The sequence below is a fragment of the Trachurus trachurus genome (genome assembly GCF_905171665.1).
Source record: "Trachurus trachurus genome assembly, chromosome: 2".
Classification (NCBI taxonomy): domain Eukaryota; kingdom Metazoa; phylum Chordata; class Actinopteri; order Carangiformes; family Carangidae; genus Trachurus; species Trachurus trachurus.
Genome location: NC_139914.1, coordinates 4824804 through 4841727, shown reverse-complemented (window position 1 = coordinate 4841727; position 16924 = coordinate 4824804). Strand labels below are relative to the sequence as shown.

Genomic DNA, 16924 nt, shown 5'->3' with positions numbered 1-16924 from the left:
CCTGTGAAGGAAATTGTGTTTTACTGTAAATGAAATTTGCACAAACTTCATTTTAAAACCCATGATAATAATTTATATTTAGGTACTGACTGTGTTTAAACATTTTAAACCCCCCCCCCCTTTTTCCAGGCAGCTCGTATTACTATGAAGCTGAAGTTTTATTTTTAAACGTAAGCGCTGACGTATGTATGCAAACTAGAGGTGTGATAATTACGTAGTTGGTTGGTTAGAAACAGTTTAAATGGTCATTTAAATCATTCAAGCTTCTTAAATGTGAGTTTTCTTTTCCATCTGATAATAAACAGAATATTTTTGGGTTTTGGACAAGACCAAACATATCCAGATGTCACCTTTGACACTGAAATTGTTCAAGGTCCTTTTCACAATTTTACAGACAAAACCTTTTAAACCAAAATGAGAAGAATTATCGGTTTAATATGAGAGTATTTAACAGATAATAGTTTTGGTGTTTTTAGTTTAATTCTTCAAATTTAATGTGTGTATTTGTGAAGTGGAGTGGATAATGCTTGCAGCTGCCTGCCCATTAAGTCACCCATCACTGCCCCGGATATTTAAAATAAAATATGAAAATGCGTATTGGCAGGGAAGTCGTTCTTCTAACTACAGCTGTGCCTCCCACAATGTGAAGTGTCAACTTGTCAGACTTTGAGAAATCATCTGTAAACAGCTGTAATGCATGAAGACGTCTCGGAGAGGGACGGTTAAATACAGACTCTCGTTACCCACTGTTATTTTAAAGGCAGTCATTTTGCAAGGTGTCTGTTTTGTCAGTCATCGGACCGAACTTGGGGTCTGAAATATAGATCATCGTCTCTTCTGCTGCTGCTGTTGCTGCTGCAGCGTTTCTTCACCGAAACTGTAACAGAACAGTAATTAACTGCAAATCAATTTGAATCAATCACATCACAAAGTGCGACGAGGCCATTCGAGGGAAATTACAAACACAAAGCGTGATATCCCCCCGCATGCATCCAACACGCCAGGGCCCCACATCTTCACAAACACACACACACACACACACACACACACTCTCTGTCTTCCTCTCTTTCCTCGCCTCTCTGGCTCGTCCCTCTTGAGGTTGAGGCTGATTGAGGGGCAGCGGTGGGATGGAAGGAACATATGGGGCTTAACACACCATCGGCTGGGACACGTGCACCCCATTTATTCACCGTCTCTTTGTCTTTTCCCTTCGCTCCTTATTCAATCCTCTGCCAGGGGCCCCTTCATTATGAAATTTCAGAAACACTGTGCTATTTTCGGACGTGGACTGACGACTGTGAAGCTTTTACACGAGTGTTATGGTCGGAGACGTCAGAGCTGGAATGTGGAGTGATGCTAAAAGCGAAGCAAATAAAATATACACCATTCTCTCACCACTTCTCATTGTCTCCTTGCTCTCTGCATACTGTATGACTCTGCTTCTCTGCACTTTCTCTCTCTCTCTCTCTCTGCATCCTCTTTCCCTCCATTGTCTCCTCTTTTTGCTGTGCCTGTATTGTTCTCATGCTGGTTAAAGCCACAGCCCTGGCCCTGCAGGAATACAATCTGCACTGCCTCCTTCTTCTTCCAAATATCAGCCATTTCCTTGGGCACATTTCCTCCATAACAGTCCACAGTCATGCAGATCATTTTATTTCTTTTTCTCCAGGCAAGAGTGTCAGGATCCAAATCAGTGGCTGGAAGCAGCAGATGCAGGAGCTCTTGATGCAGAGAAATGCAACGTGTATAAATCTCACACAGTTGTTCGTCGGCTCACAGGCAGCTACAAACCGATTTAGTTGTGCATTATGCAGCCGTGTGGCTCTGAAGCTGCTTCTCTAACAACAACATAGAATATTTTCTGCTCCACTGCAGCGCCTGCGAGTTAAACCGAAGCAGGCCGAGCGTGGCCTCCCTGCGCTGTTTACAGGAAATGCACATGTGTAGCAGGTGACCGAGAACGCGTCCAAGCGTGAAGAGTTTCCGACGAGAGGGAAACATTCGGATGAAACCTGTGTGGCCGTGTTTAGCTCCAGAGACACTTTCAGTTCACTTTCCCCCGCATCACACAACAACAAGAGTCTTTTTCAAGACTTCTCCCAAGTCCGGCTGGGTCCCCCGGCTCCAACCCACAGCTTTCCACCATTTGTTCAAATCAGCAGTGGAACATTAGTCATAGCTCTGCAATGATGGGAGCTAATCAAGGTTTTGCTGGCTGGCCTTGTGTCCTTGCGCTGCTCTTGGTGCAAAAATCCAAATCTTCCCCCCTCGGATATTTTTGGGAGAGAACAGTGGGCCGATCAGATTGCCCGAGCACAAAAGAGGGATTGATTACAGCCAGACGCTGTGCTGCTCTCTGCAGCGGGGAGAGGCAGAGAGAGAGGCGACTTGAAGTGATCTGTAGAGCTGGATTACATGGAGGAAATTTGGATTTGCTTTTTTTTGTGTGTGTGTGTGTTTTTTTTTTTGTAGCCTCCAGGCCTTTGATGTGAAACACTTGTGGGGACCGGAGGCAGCACACGAGGCATGTGTTTTGACCAGCTCCAAACACGTGCCCGACACACTGAGAAGCCCTTTTCGCTGTATGTGTGTGTGTGTGTATGTGTCGCCACCGCCACTGCAAAGTGCAAACCTTCCAGGTGCTGAAAGTGCAGTTTCATCTGATGTGGACTGGACAGTAAATCCTCACACACAGTTTGACCAGTGCGGCCTCAGATGTGGTGTCATACAATTTCCTCCTTGTTATATGAGCTGTTCTCTCCCCTATCGATACTCCTCTCAGATGAGCAGATAAAAGTATCAAGGAAATGACTCACGATTTGAGAGAGGAAGCGAAACCAAAACACACACAGCGGACCTCGTCTCCAGAGAGCTGCAGCAAGACAGCGGCCATCTATAAGTTAAATCGAGGTTTCTGAGGTTTGATCCCCAGTGGATGGATGAGCAGAGCAGCAGATGGCTCATATTCCTTTAAAATGTTGACTAAAGTTGTCCACTGAGAGGCTCGGCTCTTTGAGAGAAGAGCAGCTTGCTCGCATGTGATGGGCTTTATTTCAGCTGAGACTGATCCATTTCATCGTTTGCCTGGAATCGATTTGGGACTTTCCTAATTACCACACCTATTTATATCATTAGCTCTTTGAACATTTTGGATTGTAATCTGATCACAGTCACACAGTTTCTCATCTTGTTTTTTTGTGCTGTGATTATTGTGTTTTTTGTTGCTCTGTCTGCTGGCGTTGATTTGAAACATCTCCTGAAACGTCCCAAAGAGAGCCGGACTGAGTTGAACCTGCTTTGAGACAAACACCTGCACAGCTGTTGATCCTGCGTGTGTGTGTGGCGGTTCACCTTGTGTCTAATTGATGAGCAGCAGCCGTGATGGACACAAAGCTTTCCCCAAACCCACACACTGATACCTCCTGCTTCTTCTTCTTCTTCGCAAAGTGCATCTAAAATTAGCATTTCTAAGCCGGAGGATCAGAGGACACGGAGACGAGGAAAGCTGCACTTTCACCCCCTTTTAAAAAAAAAAAAAGAAGTTTTTTTTTCTCTCCCTTCATCTGAATCTCCATGGTGACACTTCATTTACACGTCATTTATTTCAAATCACATCCATCCACGGCTGCTGCAGTGTCTTCTTTGTGTTCGTTGAGAGCCGGTAGCCTAATGGCCGCAAAACACTTACAGATCTCCGTTTTTGTCTGCCAATAGATGTAGTCAGTGTCACACTTGTTTTGGTTTCCACTGACCATATTGTGCCACTAACTCGCACTTGAGTCGTTTTCCCCCCCGTTATTTTATGGGAAGGCTCTCTCTCTCTGTGTCGTGGTGGTGTGCCTGAAAATGAAATGAATTAAAGTGAGAGAGAATGGGAGGAAAAAGAGTGAGAGACAGCGAAAAGTACACTAGGAGAGAGAATAACACAAACCAGCTGCCCTCAATCCAATTCTGGAGTTGTCAAATGTCAGATTACCTCATGGACTTGGACAAACAGAGAGGGAGAGAGAGAGAGAGAGGGGGGGGGAAGTAACCCTGTGTGTAATAGCACTTGTTGTTCAGAGATGATGCCACTTAAGGCCCATCAGATGGCCGGCGCAGGCCTTGCTGCCGCTGACCTCAGAGCTGCGAGAGGCCGTTGGACGTCTTACGCAAGTTTGAATGATCTCATCTGTTTTCTGCAGTGCGAGTTCTCTGTCGGTTCCTCAGTGCGTCGTCTTTCAGCTCATTAGTGGTACTGTTCATGCTCGATTTATATTATCATACCTTGAGGTGTTTTTTTTTTATATTTTTTTTATTAATCTGTTGCACATGAGCCTCTTTGTTGTGTGTTTCTGCTGGGATGTCAAAGTCTGGCTCTGTGAACTATTTGTGAGAGAGTACAATTTGTTATTCTCTCTTATTGTTGTGCAACGTTCGCCGTTCTTTGTCTTGGTTTTCTGTTGTTTCCTGGCTCGGCGCTCGGTGTATCACCTCACATCGCTTCAGCGCATCAGTCACACCTCACATCACCCCGTTCAGTGTCACACTGGGTTTTGATGCTGCTGCTGTGTTTGCATGGGAGTTTTTTCTGTTATAGTCAAGGCTCCACTAATAATCCTTGACAACCTGCCAGAGAGTGTTGTTTTAACCATGTGTGGGTCATCCTAAACACATAGCAGCGAGCAATCGGTGCGTTGGAGGTGAACGGTAAGGGCCCAGCTCTGCTTGAAGCAGCACCACCTCTCCTGTGTTTGATTATGAAGGCAGCTATATTTAGTTTCTCCTTGGCAGCGGCTTCTTCTGCTTGATTAACACCGGGAGAAGTTTTGCCTGGTGGCTTTGTTGCCGGCTGAGTGACTGACGGAGTGAATGAGAGAGAGAGAGAAAACTTTATTGATCCCAATGACGGGCTGTCCATCGGGCTGTTTGCTTGTTGGTCGGTTGTTTGGTGGACTTGACTGCACGAGTGGGTGTCTGAAGGACGAGGAGACAGCAACCGGCTCTTGAACGCTGTACAAGAAGACAACCACTCAACCAAAGGACAAATCACAAGTGAGGTTTTTTTTGGCAACACTTTCAATAAATCTGCAGAAAGAAACAAAGGACACAAAGAACTTGAGGAGGAGTAAAAACACAAACCACAAACTTCAAGAAAAAGAAAATACGTTTTGGCAAAAAAGCTTCAAACTCTCCCAAATCCCAGAGCACACATGGATCCACAGCCTTGAGCCAAGCACTTCATGATTTTTGTGCAGATTTGATTTAATTTTTTAAACAACACAGACCAGAGATAATGACGATGTCTGATTTCATGTCACACTGATAAAATAAAGTGTGCTCCTCCTTGTGTGATAAGAGCTGAGAGGAATTTTGGCACAAATTGCAGCAATCAGAGCTAAGAGTTGTCAAGAGTTTTAATTACCTCCATGAATCGTGCATCTCAGCCACCGCTGCAGCTCCAGCCGCTCACGGTGTTGATAAGTGGCACGAATAAAGAAGACAAAAACAACAACACCTCTCCGTTTTTTTTTTTTCTACAACGCCATTGTGCACCTAACGTCTCTCCAGCGCCTCCTCGTCTGGGGAGTCACGCTTCGTAGTTTTAAAACCTCTGCCTCAGCCCGTATGCAGGGATAATAAATGCCTGAAATGACTCTGTTTGTACAAGAGCGTGGTGCAGCATGCGGCCTGTTTACATCTCAGAGGTGCAGTAGGTCTGGGCTCAATGCCTCTTCAGACTAAATCCTCCCAGTTGCCACTCGCTCGGCTGCTACAGTACAGCACGGAAACAACAAGAAGCTTGTTTTGGTGAATCGTGTGAATCTTGTGACCGGCTGACTCCATCAGAAACGGCTCAACAGCCTCCCACCTCTCTGCTCTTTTTACAGCACATCATTAATAATCACGTCCCAGGAGGGCTGTGTTTTATACAAATAGAGAAGTAGCACCTCCATCGTTCTGCTTGACGGTCTTACTTGGCTTATTGCAGCTGTGGAGAGACTTCATTTAGACTAATTTCCCACTGTAGCTCTTCAGCTAATGTTCAGGTCCACCCAGGGATGACTTCAATTCATTTCCATTCATTGTGGTTGATGGAGACTGTGTTTGATACTGGATCATCTGTTTGTTTGATCAGAATCAAAGCAGTGGAAGTATGTCATGTCTTTTTTTTCTTTATTGCACTGAATACAGCAACAGTGGGTGTTTAAATATTAACAGACAGCTGGTTTTACATCATGCACTTATTGTTATACACATACAAAGGTGAGGGATTACTGCTACTTAGCAAACACATCTATAGAAGATCACATGCACATGCAGCTAAAGCTAGTTGTTTACTGCATATTGACAGGAAGGCAGCATGTGATATTGTTTTCATTTTGTTTTTCAATATCAGAATATGGTAAAGCGGCTGTGTTTGCAGCTTCCTTTCCAAGAGTGATATTTTTAAGAGATAGCTTTCTCACAAAATAACGTCAATTAACCACAGGAGATAACATTTTTCAGTGTCGCACTGTGGCTCACAGCCTGATGTACACAATGCAATGTCCTCTCCTTCCTAATATGTTGACTGAAGCCCGCAATAGTAACTTATTTTGCTATAGTACAGCTGATATATTTAGTTGTAGTAGTCTGTGGCCTGTCATCACTTCTCTTTTATCTCTCAGTCCGTCTTGATACACACCTCCGAGCTAGAAATATGTTTTTCACACAGAGAGAGTTTACCACTAGAAAACTATTCTGTGTAAATAAACCGGACGAGTCTCTTGCTCCACCCTCCACCCACACACCCCAACCCGGCTGATACAGTGCAGTAGCCACTGATTAGTTCCATACACACACACATACACACACCCCTCCATAAATGCACACCCTGCTCCTAAAACACCACCCACAAGCTCATTACATCAGCGTGGTGTTTGCCTCGGAGCTTTTATCTATTCGCTGCACAGCCCACTGTTATGCATTATTTATATTCTGGATTTAAAGGTCAGTGGTGATGACGTTAACATCTCTGAGTGGGGTATCGAGAAGGTGATTATATGGAGGGGGAAAGCCTGCGTGCAAGCTACAAATGTTAATCCCACACTGATATTGGTTTCCTGTCGTATTGAAAGCAATGCAGAAATGAAATCAGAGTAACTCCCTTCTCCACTGCAGATACGTGATTTATTTTATTTATTTTTTACTGTATATTCTTCCTAAAAAATGTCTCAAACACTCCATGATCTGTGTTTACATAACTCTGGGCTCTGTCCATTGTAATGGAGTCCAGCCAAAGGTGAAGCTTTTGGCTGACACTCTTCCCTGACCACAGAGTAATGGGCAGTCTCCAGCTGTCAATCCAAAAGCTTACAACGATGATGCATGACCCACAGTGCTCAGATCGTACCACTGACTAGAGAACAGTTTACATAGCATCAGTCAACACTGGAGCTGTGTGAAGCTGTGGTTTGAGTTCAGTGCTAGCATCAGCATGCTAGGGGTGTGCCAAAAAATCGATTCACATAAGAATCGCAATTCTCATTTAATACGATTCAGAATTTATATAAAATGTCCCAAAATCGGTTTAAAAAAATCAAACACATCTGCTGGCTGTCGGCCTCCATTTCCTTAGAATTTAAAAGGCAGCATGTTTAACTTTTTTAAATAAAGAGGCACTTTCATAAAAGCAATATCACATATTGCTTAAGTAACAAAATTGAAACAGTTTCAACAATTCAATCTAAGCATGGATACATGTTTAAAACTCAATAAATGTGAAAAAGACACTTTAGTCATTCTGTCTTGCAAAGCAGACTGGAGTAGATCATGAGGATCCTTTGCACACCGACAGACTGAAGCAGAAATCATTAGGAATCAAATTGTTTTTGAATCAAAAATCGATTTTGAATCGAATCGTAGCCCCAAAAATCTGAATCGAATCTAATCGTGAGATAGTAAAAGATTCCCACCCCTAGTAAGGTGGCCACAATGATACATGCAACACGGGAGATGTGTTAGCAGGGTTTATGGTTTTGAGTGTCTTCGTTCAGCATGTGAACATTTGCTTATTGGCGAAGCAGCAAGTGCTGAAGGTTGGTTTGTTAATGTCAGACTAAAGGTCAGGCAGTGTGTTGACATCATCTCAGGCTTGTATGAAAAACACATGAGATAATTCCCCGTCTGTGAGCCATCAAGGAAGTACCATCTTTGCTTTACAAACATGTCATGTGATCTATTTGCCTACTGTCTGCCTACTGTCTGTCTGTCTGATTGTGTATATACAGTTGACAAGGATGTACAGAGTGTGCTGTTTTGCTTGGGAACAGTTGGAACTCGACCATTTTGACTCATTTTGGGTCAGAAAGTAACATTTCCACACTATTATGAGCTTTTATAAGCTTATTAAAAAGCTTTTTCAGAGTGACATTAACTCATAAATGCCAACACAGAGAGGTACGGAGTGGTCAAACAATAACTTTCTGCTCTGTGCCGTCTCCAGTGTGAGGATCTAACCTCCAGGTGAAGCTGCAGACGGTGAAAGACTTTCTGGCGCTGATTATCCTGACCTTATTGATTTTCTCTCCCTCTCTGTCTCCTTCTCCAGACCTTCTAAACGGAGCCCAGGAGAAGTGCGAGCTGCCGCCTTTGGATGGTTTCCCTCACTGCGAGGGCAAGGTCAAGGTGACTCATACACACATGCAGCTTCTCCGTCTCACTTTCTGTGTTTGTCATTCACAGTTTTGCATCACTGTGTGAATAGGTTGTTTGAAATAAAGAAAAGAGAAGCATGGAAGATAGCTCCGCCCACAGAAATTGGGAAACAAAACCAGACAGACGACACAAGACCCACGCGGCCACATTATTTTATTGACGAATAATCAAAAAAACAACACCATTGTGCTCATTATCACCACAGTGTTTGAGCAGCACTCTGCAGTTATGCAAACATATCGTGCGGATGTGACTTGCAAGAGTTTAAAAGGCAGCAGCGGCGGCGGTGGTGTGGGCTGATGGTTTGTAAAGATACATGAGTTTTTATCAGGAGTCAGGATGCACCTGTTTAACTGAAACTGCAAGAAAAAATTCAGGTGATAGGAATAAGTTTAACCAAATGACTCCTTCCTGCAGCGTTTCAGTTCACAGTGGAGCCATTAGCCGATGGACGAGTGCACGGAACGAGACAGGAAAACTATGAGAAGAGGAGAGAGAGGTAGTTTAAGATGCGAAAAAAATCCCATCAATTATTAAGGCGAAACTGTGCAACCTTTGAAAGATGAACTTCAACGTTCCTCTTCCTACAAATTAAAAGTTGAATTCATAGGCAATAAAACATGCTCTTGCTCACATCAGTGCACCCCGGGGGTTTTTTCTGATGTGGCTTGGCTTGGTTTGGTCTGGTAGATATTAAAGAAACACAGACGGCGCTTAGTCAGTTGGTTCAACTCAACTTCTCTTTTGCCGCTGCAACATTATTGATTTTGGCTCAGATGGACAAAGTGGCACCTGTCCAGCAGAAGTGATAAGGCTTTATTTATAGAGGAACTATGCACGTCCAGTCGCTTTTCCTCTGTTTTGCTAACCCTCCTCTCGGCCACGTGCATTTGTTTACAATGAAACAAGTAACTTATTAAACCATCACAATTACTCCAACGCTGTTTAATTAAGGTAAAAATCCTGCATAGTTCCTCTTTAAATGTATCAACAGCAAAAATGTTTAGGATTCTGTTTTGCTTTTGCTTTTATTTTTCAGTATCTAATAGAAAAATACATAATTAATCATCAGAATATGTGGCAGAATGTCTGATTGGGATAATTTGTTGTGGCTTATTTGTTGGCAAACATTTACCTATTCACACATGTAACGTATGACAACAGTTCAGGTTTAGTTTTACTTTTCAGGAACAATGAGGATTGCACACTGACGCAGGTGCATGCTCACAAAGACCATAAACACACAGATATACACACAATTGCAGTCCAATTTCTCAGTTTGCCTGTGTGTGTGTGTGTGTGTTTCCCTGGAGATGATACAGTCCTATCATACACACCATCTGCTCGGCCAGTCCCAGTCCTCCACCAAATACTGTCAGCTTTTCCAACTGGGTGCCAGGATGCCAAAGCCTGATCCGTGCACACACACACACACACACAATAGACACACAACCACACACAGAGAGTATGAGAGCCTGTTTTTCCTTGCACCATTCAAAAAGCATCCGGATTCACTAAAGTGGTATTGCACAGCAGTTTCACCAGCAGCAAGCATCTGACAAATTCATTTTCTCAGGTTATAGACTTCTTATGTTGTCATTTAAACATAAATACCACAATCTCTACATGCCTCCACTATCCAGGGGAGCGTCATCCAGGCCCATCTGCCACGGCTTTATATTAATCATCATCTCTTTTTTATGTTTCCCTGTGTGTTACCCATGTAGGTTACTGTCAGTCAGTCAGCACGCACGTTGCACTGGAGCGCTGTGAACAAAAGCAGGATAGCTGTCAGTCCACATCCCGGCTCGGAAGCCCTTTCACTCTGCGTGTCACTCACAACGCAGAAAATTAAATCAAAAGAGACAGAGTAACACTCCCTCCTTCAAGGTCCAAAAATTTATTGAGGATACATATTCTTCCATCCTAGTCAAGAAAGAGTGCCTTTTTTTTACACTGATTTATATCGGCACGTAGACGCGAGAGCTGCAGCACAACAGCCTCGCTCTCTTCATCCTGTTGGCAGTGGAGAATGATTTTCACATGGATTTGATGAAAGGAAAAAAAAAACTGTCTCTACTTTATTTTCAAACCTCAGATTTTCCGTTTGATTGAAGCCAGTTATTTTTTTTCTGTTCTTTAAGTCACTATCTTGCACCTCTAATTTGTCACCCTGGACTTTTTCCCATGTGGATGGTGAAAAGGAGCTGCTGCCAGGGATTTTTGCAAATGTGCATTGTGTATTCTCTCAGCAGCACCACAACCTGCCCACACACAGCTCGGTGGATGGTACATTGCATCATCAACTTGACTTCTCCTCTATCCAACAAGGAGAAAAAAAAAAGTCTGGAGTGTGAGCCTACTGCTAATAAAACACAATGGGCTCACATATTTTCCTAATGTTCAATTTTTCAGTATGTGGGCGGCTGTTTTTAATCTCACCTTCTCTTCCTCTTCCTCAGTGGATGAAGGAGATGTGGCGCTCAGACTCCTGCTATTCCAACTACGGTGTGGATGGATCCACCTGCTCCTTCTTCATCTACCTCAGTGAGGTGAGTCCTCTGAGTGTTTATGATGACCAAATGGAAGTTTTCACTTTTCTTTTGCCGATATTAGTTTCAAATTTTGCAAGAGAGGGAAAAAGGTGTAAGAAAAAATGAAGTCACTACTAGTCAAGTTTCCATTCAAATGCAAGTGCAAGATTGAACAGATTTGTGGAGCCTCTGTGACATTTAACTTCACCACACGTCATCATTCGGTTGTCACAGCTTTTCCACTGCTGGCGGTTGAGCAACTGCACTTAGTGTAGGATAGTTTAATCCTGTTTTGCAGGCGACAGGAAGTCTCCACAGTTTACAGATCATCAGGTGAACAAATGCAAAGTTCAGATCACAGTGACGCATTGTTCAGCACGGGGGAAGGTTTCCCAACCAATGGAAATTAAGCAAACGGCATCTGGTTCACAGTGTAGCAAATGTAAAATTGTTCAGAGCTGCTGCTGCTTCTATAAATGAAGGTTTTAAATAAAATTTGTAGAGAAACATGGAAAAGTCGATACAGAACATGAAAGATGGACGATCTAAAATTGTGTTCTTATCTTATCAAGTCAGTGTATTTGTGAGTCTTTCAATACGTTCTCACTTCCCATAATGCTTTGCTAGTTTATAAAAAGCTGAATGATCTCCTAAAACAGCTTTTAGCAAACATAGCTCAAACAGGATCTAAACGTGTGTTTAATGAGGACTATTTTCTGCTCAGGAATAACCAACATTTGATTGTCTACAAAGTATTTACCGAATATAAACCACTGTAATGTTAATTGAAATGTAATGGGAACATTTTGCATTCAGCATTTTACTCATTTAGCTCCCATTATTCAAGCTCACACTGAAGAGATGATATTAAGGTGCAGTTGCAGCAACAACAGCGGCACATCCAACCTTGAAAAATGGATGTTTCACAGGCACGGTGCCCCTTGACGAAATTTCTGTAACTTGAGAATGATCACATAAGAATGAAGCGCTAAAAATAAGAGCAAAAGGAGAGAAGTAGAGGGAGTTTCATTTTTTATGAGAGCAAATTAGAGCTGGTTGAAGGGGATGGTGTGGGAGTAGGGGGAGGGGATTCAGTGGGTGGGGAGGGAGATGAGGTTGGTGTGAGGTTCTTCCTGAAGAGATGACTTTTAAGCCTACAAGGCAAGACTTGGAATGACTTTCCCTTTACCCTGCCTCAGTCTCTACATATCCTCTGCCAGATTATACATTATTGACGAGCACGAACATATAGAGGCCCGTGTTTCTTCAAGGGACGCTTTGAGACTCTCAATTTTGCATGATTTGTCTTTGCCAGATATTAATTTCTTGGCATAAATTCTAATTAAAGGGATAGTTCACCCAAAATTCAAATTTCAGAGTCCTCCGTGCCTTCTCTGAGTTACAGCGGGGCTCCGTGCAGCACTGCATGTCCATATGACGGTTGTGAACGGAGCTCACTTTTCTTCGTCCAAAAAGACACACCAAAAAACATCCAAATACCTCCATACTGCTAGTATGTAATGTCCCTCTTGTATTGAAGACCCGACATGAGAAATTGTTCCGAAAAAAATTAAATAAGTCTATGTTTTAAGCTTGTTTGTAGCGGAAGCTCCCAGCACTGCTCTTCCTGGTCTGTCCAAATCTCGCGTGATTTGCATTGACACCCAGTTCATGGCTCATTTTGGGTGAACTATCCCTTTAAAATCTGATCAAGTTTGTGGGTTTTTTATATTTGCCTTTCAGATTCTCTGAGAAATTCATAATGGGTCTTGCTCTTGCACATTTCCCCTCGCCATCTGAATACAGATGATGTGCTGACGACGAGTTGCTGGTTTACACACTTTAAAACACTCGTCGTCGTCTTGGGTCCAGACAACACATCTGCTTCCCATAAGATGCAGCTGTGTAGATGCGCAGATCATAGCAATGATTACCGTTCTGTTTGATTGAGATTAAACAGTGTGTATCTCGTTCTCCCTCCCATCTGCTGCAATATCCTTTTCCTGATTTATTTATTTTTTTGTCGAGAGCTCTTCCATGTCTTTTAAAAATGTTAGCTAATGGCCGAACTTCTTTATTTTCAGAAAAGTAATATCTCAGCTTTGGAAAGGTCAGTAGCCTGTCATGAATATTGTATACGGGCTGAAAGCATTGTAGTCAACTAAGAAGGAGCACAAAAAGCCCGGCCAGCTGTGTATGGAAATAGAAGAGAGATGGGCAGCAGCAAAATCCATTAGAAGGGGAAAAAAAAAAAAAAACGTCTTCTTTCTTTTCTCTCTGTTCATGGAAACAAACAGAATTATGTTGCTATAAAGAACAGTTGAACGTCCTTCGTGCTCCTCCATGTTCCTCTGGTTTTAAACTATTTATAAATCTTCTACTGCGATATTTTGTAGAACATGATTTCCCCACATGGAAAGGTTAATAAAAAGCAAAACAAATGAAGCATTTCCTGGAATTATTAGTCTCAGGAACTTTTTTTTTTTTTTTCATGAAATAAAACGGTTCCTGTGGTTCGTTGTTGCAGATCAAATCTAAACTTACATCCCCACAGACGGGTGGAAGAATACAGGTTGAATTGAGGCGAATCTCCTCTTAATTACTCATTAAGAAAATCTGAATCAGGCTTAATGAGGTGGAAACATTGGACCTAAACTATTGTGACCAAAACTGGTTGTGCTAATGCAAACTGTATTGTTTTGACAAAGTGAGTCGTTTATTTTTCATAATAAGGTTCAACACTTGATTTTCATCTGAGGGCGACTTTCACATTCAAATCACTCTGTGTCTCAATCCCCGTTAATACAACGGCCTCTCCGGGGGCTCCTCTCTTGTGAGATCTTGCGGTTGCCGTGGCAACGTGCATGTATTTCCATGTCGAAACAGCTGTGATGGGTCTCTTCTCAATCCATCGTTGTGGCTCGCTCATCTGATGATGATGATGATAAGAGTACACACACTCGAGGCTCAAGCGAACACGCTTTGCCATGTATAATTCATACTCGCGGACCGGCGCGTTAACCTTGCAGAGGTGGGCAAACCGGGGAGGGCAGCGTGTCATGATGGATGTCAGCAGCATAAGGTCAAGGCTCAACTAGCGTGGTGTGTGTGTGTTACTGTTTGAGAAGGAGAATAAACAAACCTACCTTGTCTCTAGAGGCTTTTTCTTTCTTTCTTTTTTTTCCTCCACAAACCTGTTTTTAGTTTCTTGTTGCCGAGATATGCAAAACACACACACACACACACACACACACACACACACACATTACACCCACACCCACACATACACGAAACCGTTTCTGTGGTCAAACGCCAATCATGCAGGAAATGCTGTGAAAGCAAAGTAGAAGGTGAGAGAGCTTGGCACACTGCATTTACATCAAATATAATTCAAGTGAGATCAGTGAGCAGCAGCAGAGTCAAACATGTGTCTGTTTTACACCAAACAAATGACCCACCTACTAAATATACTGTATACTTTTTGTGTAAGTGTTTTTTTATTTATAATGGCCCAGTTTTTGCCTCTCAGGTGTACGGTGGTGAAATAAAGCTGGCAGGCAGTGAAAACACTTGTGTCTGTCGCATTGTAAAAATACTGCAGGAAGTGAAAAGTTTGCACACAGAGAAGCAACACCCAATTAAATATGAAAAGTAAAACCCAGAATACTGATATATTCATTTGCAGCAGTGATGAAGTCATTGATTTTTCAGAAACTACTCAATCACATGATGCTCTGTACATGCTCACAACACCCTATGTCTCATTCTACGGCAGAAAATAGTCCCCGACAAATACTATTTGTCCTTCTTTTTATGTAGTGTTATCTAAATAAATAGACAAAAGTACAGTGCCTTTTATCTTGACAAAATACAGACTAATGCTGGCCTTGTGTTTCAAGTTTAACAAGTTTTTATTGTCTCCCTGCAACAGCTATCCTTCTTTTCCACTAAAGTGATTTCTATACATATGCAACGCACATCAAAACAGCTCAGTGTCGTCTTATTTAGATGCGTTTAAGTAAATCAGACGAGCTGCAGCTGCTCATTTACATACTGTATGACAAAATGAAAAAGTTTAGATGAAACTTTTCACCCTTTGCAGTGAGTAAACGTCCAGCCAGCACTTTTTCTGGCGTTTACTGTAACGGCCCTATAACTTTTGACCTCAAAGAAGCACAACAGCAGACTAATATGTGTTTGTGTATCATTTGCCTTTGTGTTTCCAAGTGCGTGCCTCTCTGACGTGTTGTTGTGTCATGGTGGTTAAGAGTTTGTTTTTGATTTGCTAAACAGGTGGAGAACTGGTGTCCTCGTCTGCCCTGGAGGACGAAGACCTTGACCGAAGAGATCGACAGGAGGGGACAGGTGAGAAACAACCGCAGCAATCGAGAAGTCGACAAAAACACACTCTGTTATTAAGTAACTGCTGCTCTAAAAAAAACCTAAAAAAACTGAGTCCCATTAGTTTAAATCTAACAAGCACCATTACCAGAAAACCTGGTATTTGGTTGACAGATTACATTAGAAGTGTCACGGCTACTGTCCAAGTTGCTTGAATATATTGATGTCAATGAGGCGTGTATGTGTGGGTGACAACTCCAGACTTTGTAACGGGGAGTTTTTTTGCCATTAGCATAAATGTTTAAAACCGAGTCCCCCTCGACAGTAAGTCCCACTCCATCATCATAATGTGGAGACAGCACCGAAGAAAATGACACTATGAAAACCATTTAATGGAATATTTAATTTTTTTTTTTTACAAGTATATTTATAAGTGTTTGAGAAGGACTAGATGTTCAGAAACAGCAGGGAGGCTTGTGTGTGTGTGTGATTGTACTTGTGAAAAGGAAGAAGCAAATGAACAAGCAGGCCGAGGCCGATCAGCAGTGTCAACAGTGTAACAGAGTCGAGCCGATCCCGGCGGTGTAGTAGACCAAAAGCCGGAGTGACGGGACCTCGAGACAAATCTGGAATAATGATCTTCTATCCCTGCCAAATGCGGCAGCTTGCTCAGATCCCACTTAGAGCGCCTCTCCCCGCCACTGTATCATCAGCGCTCCTCGTTCGAAAAGCACACGCCCCCTTCCCTCTGCTACGGATGAATCAATATTAAGCACTTTTCACACACACATACACACACACACACACACCCTTCTCTCGCTGGATGCATCAACAGCACGTAGCCCTCGGTGGTGGTGGGGCGATGCCATTTGACAGGCTTTTTGGAGATTTTAATTCGGGCCCAGATAGGTTGAGGCAGCAGCAGTGATTTCCTGTCGTGATGAGGGATGCTAATGCCGTGCAACAGACTTATTTCGCCCACCTTAGCAGCTGGTAATGGCTCTGTGGCTTCTCCTGTGCTCACTCCGTCTTTCTCTCACTTGCTTCTCTTCAGACTGTCTATCTATGCCTTCTCAGAGATGGGCTCTAATAATGTAAAGTATTAGTATTTCCACTCATATTCTTTCTTATATTCTCGAGGTTTTCTGCAAGTGCGGTCGACCCTAGCCTCGGTTTCATTTTCATATATTCTGTATCATATTCCAGTTAGTCATCGATGTTGGGATGCAGGAAGGAAACAGAACAATATGTTCTTAGGCGCTTCACAACATGATTTGGTTTCCATTACATCTCATTGATTGAAAATTCTGATGAAATGTACTGTAATCTCCTCCTCTCCTCTCCTCTCCTCTCCTCTCCTCTCCTCTACT

At 42.8% G+C, this 16924-nt stretch overlaps 1 protein-coding gene across 2 annotated transcripts in view; it reads left to right on the top strand.

Moving 5' to 3' along the window:
* Positions 1–16924, top strand: part of mgat5 (alpha-1,6-mannosylglycoprotein 6-beta-N-acetylglucosaminyltransferase) — a 78428-nt gene that overhangs the window by 24103 nt on the left and 37401 nt on the right. For both annotated transcript variants that reach the window (XM_083986318.1, XM_083986317.1), the window contains exons 5-7: positions 8573–8649; positions 11142–11231; positions 15507–15578. In XM_083986318.1, the coding sequence (XP_083842444.1) occupies positions 8573–8649; positions 11142–11231; positions 15507–15578 (239 nt within the window). The remainder of the gene's footprint in view (positions 1–8572; positions 8650–11141; positions 11232–15506; positions 15579–16924) is intronic.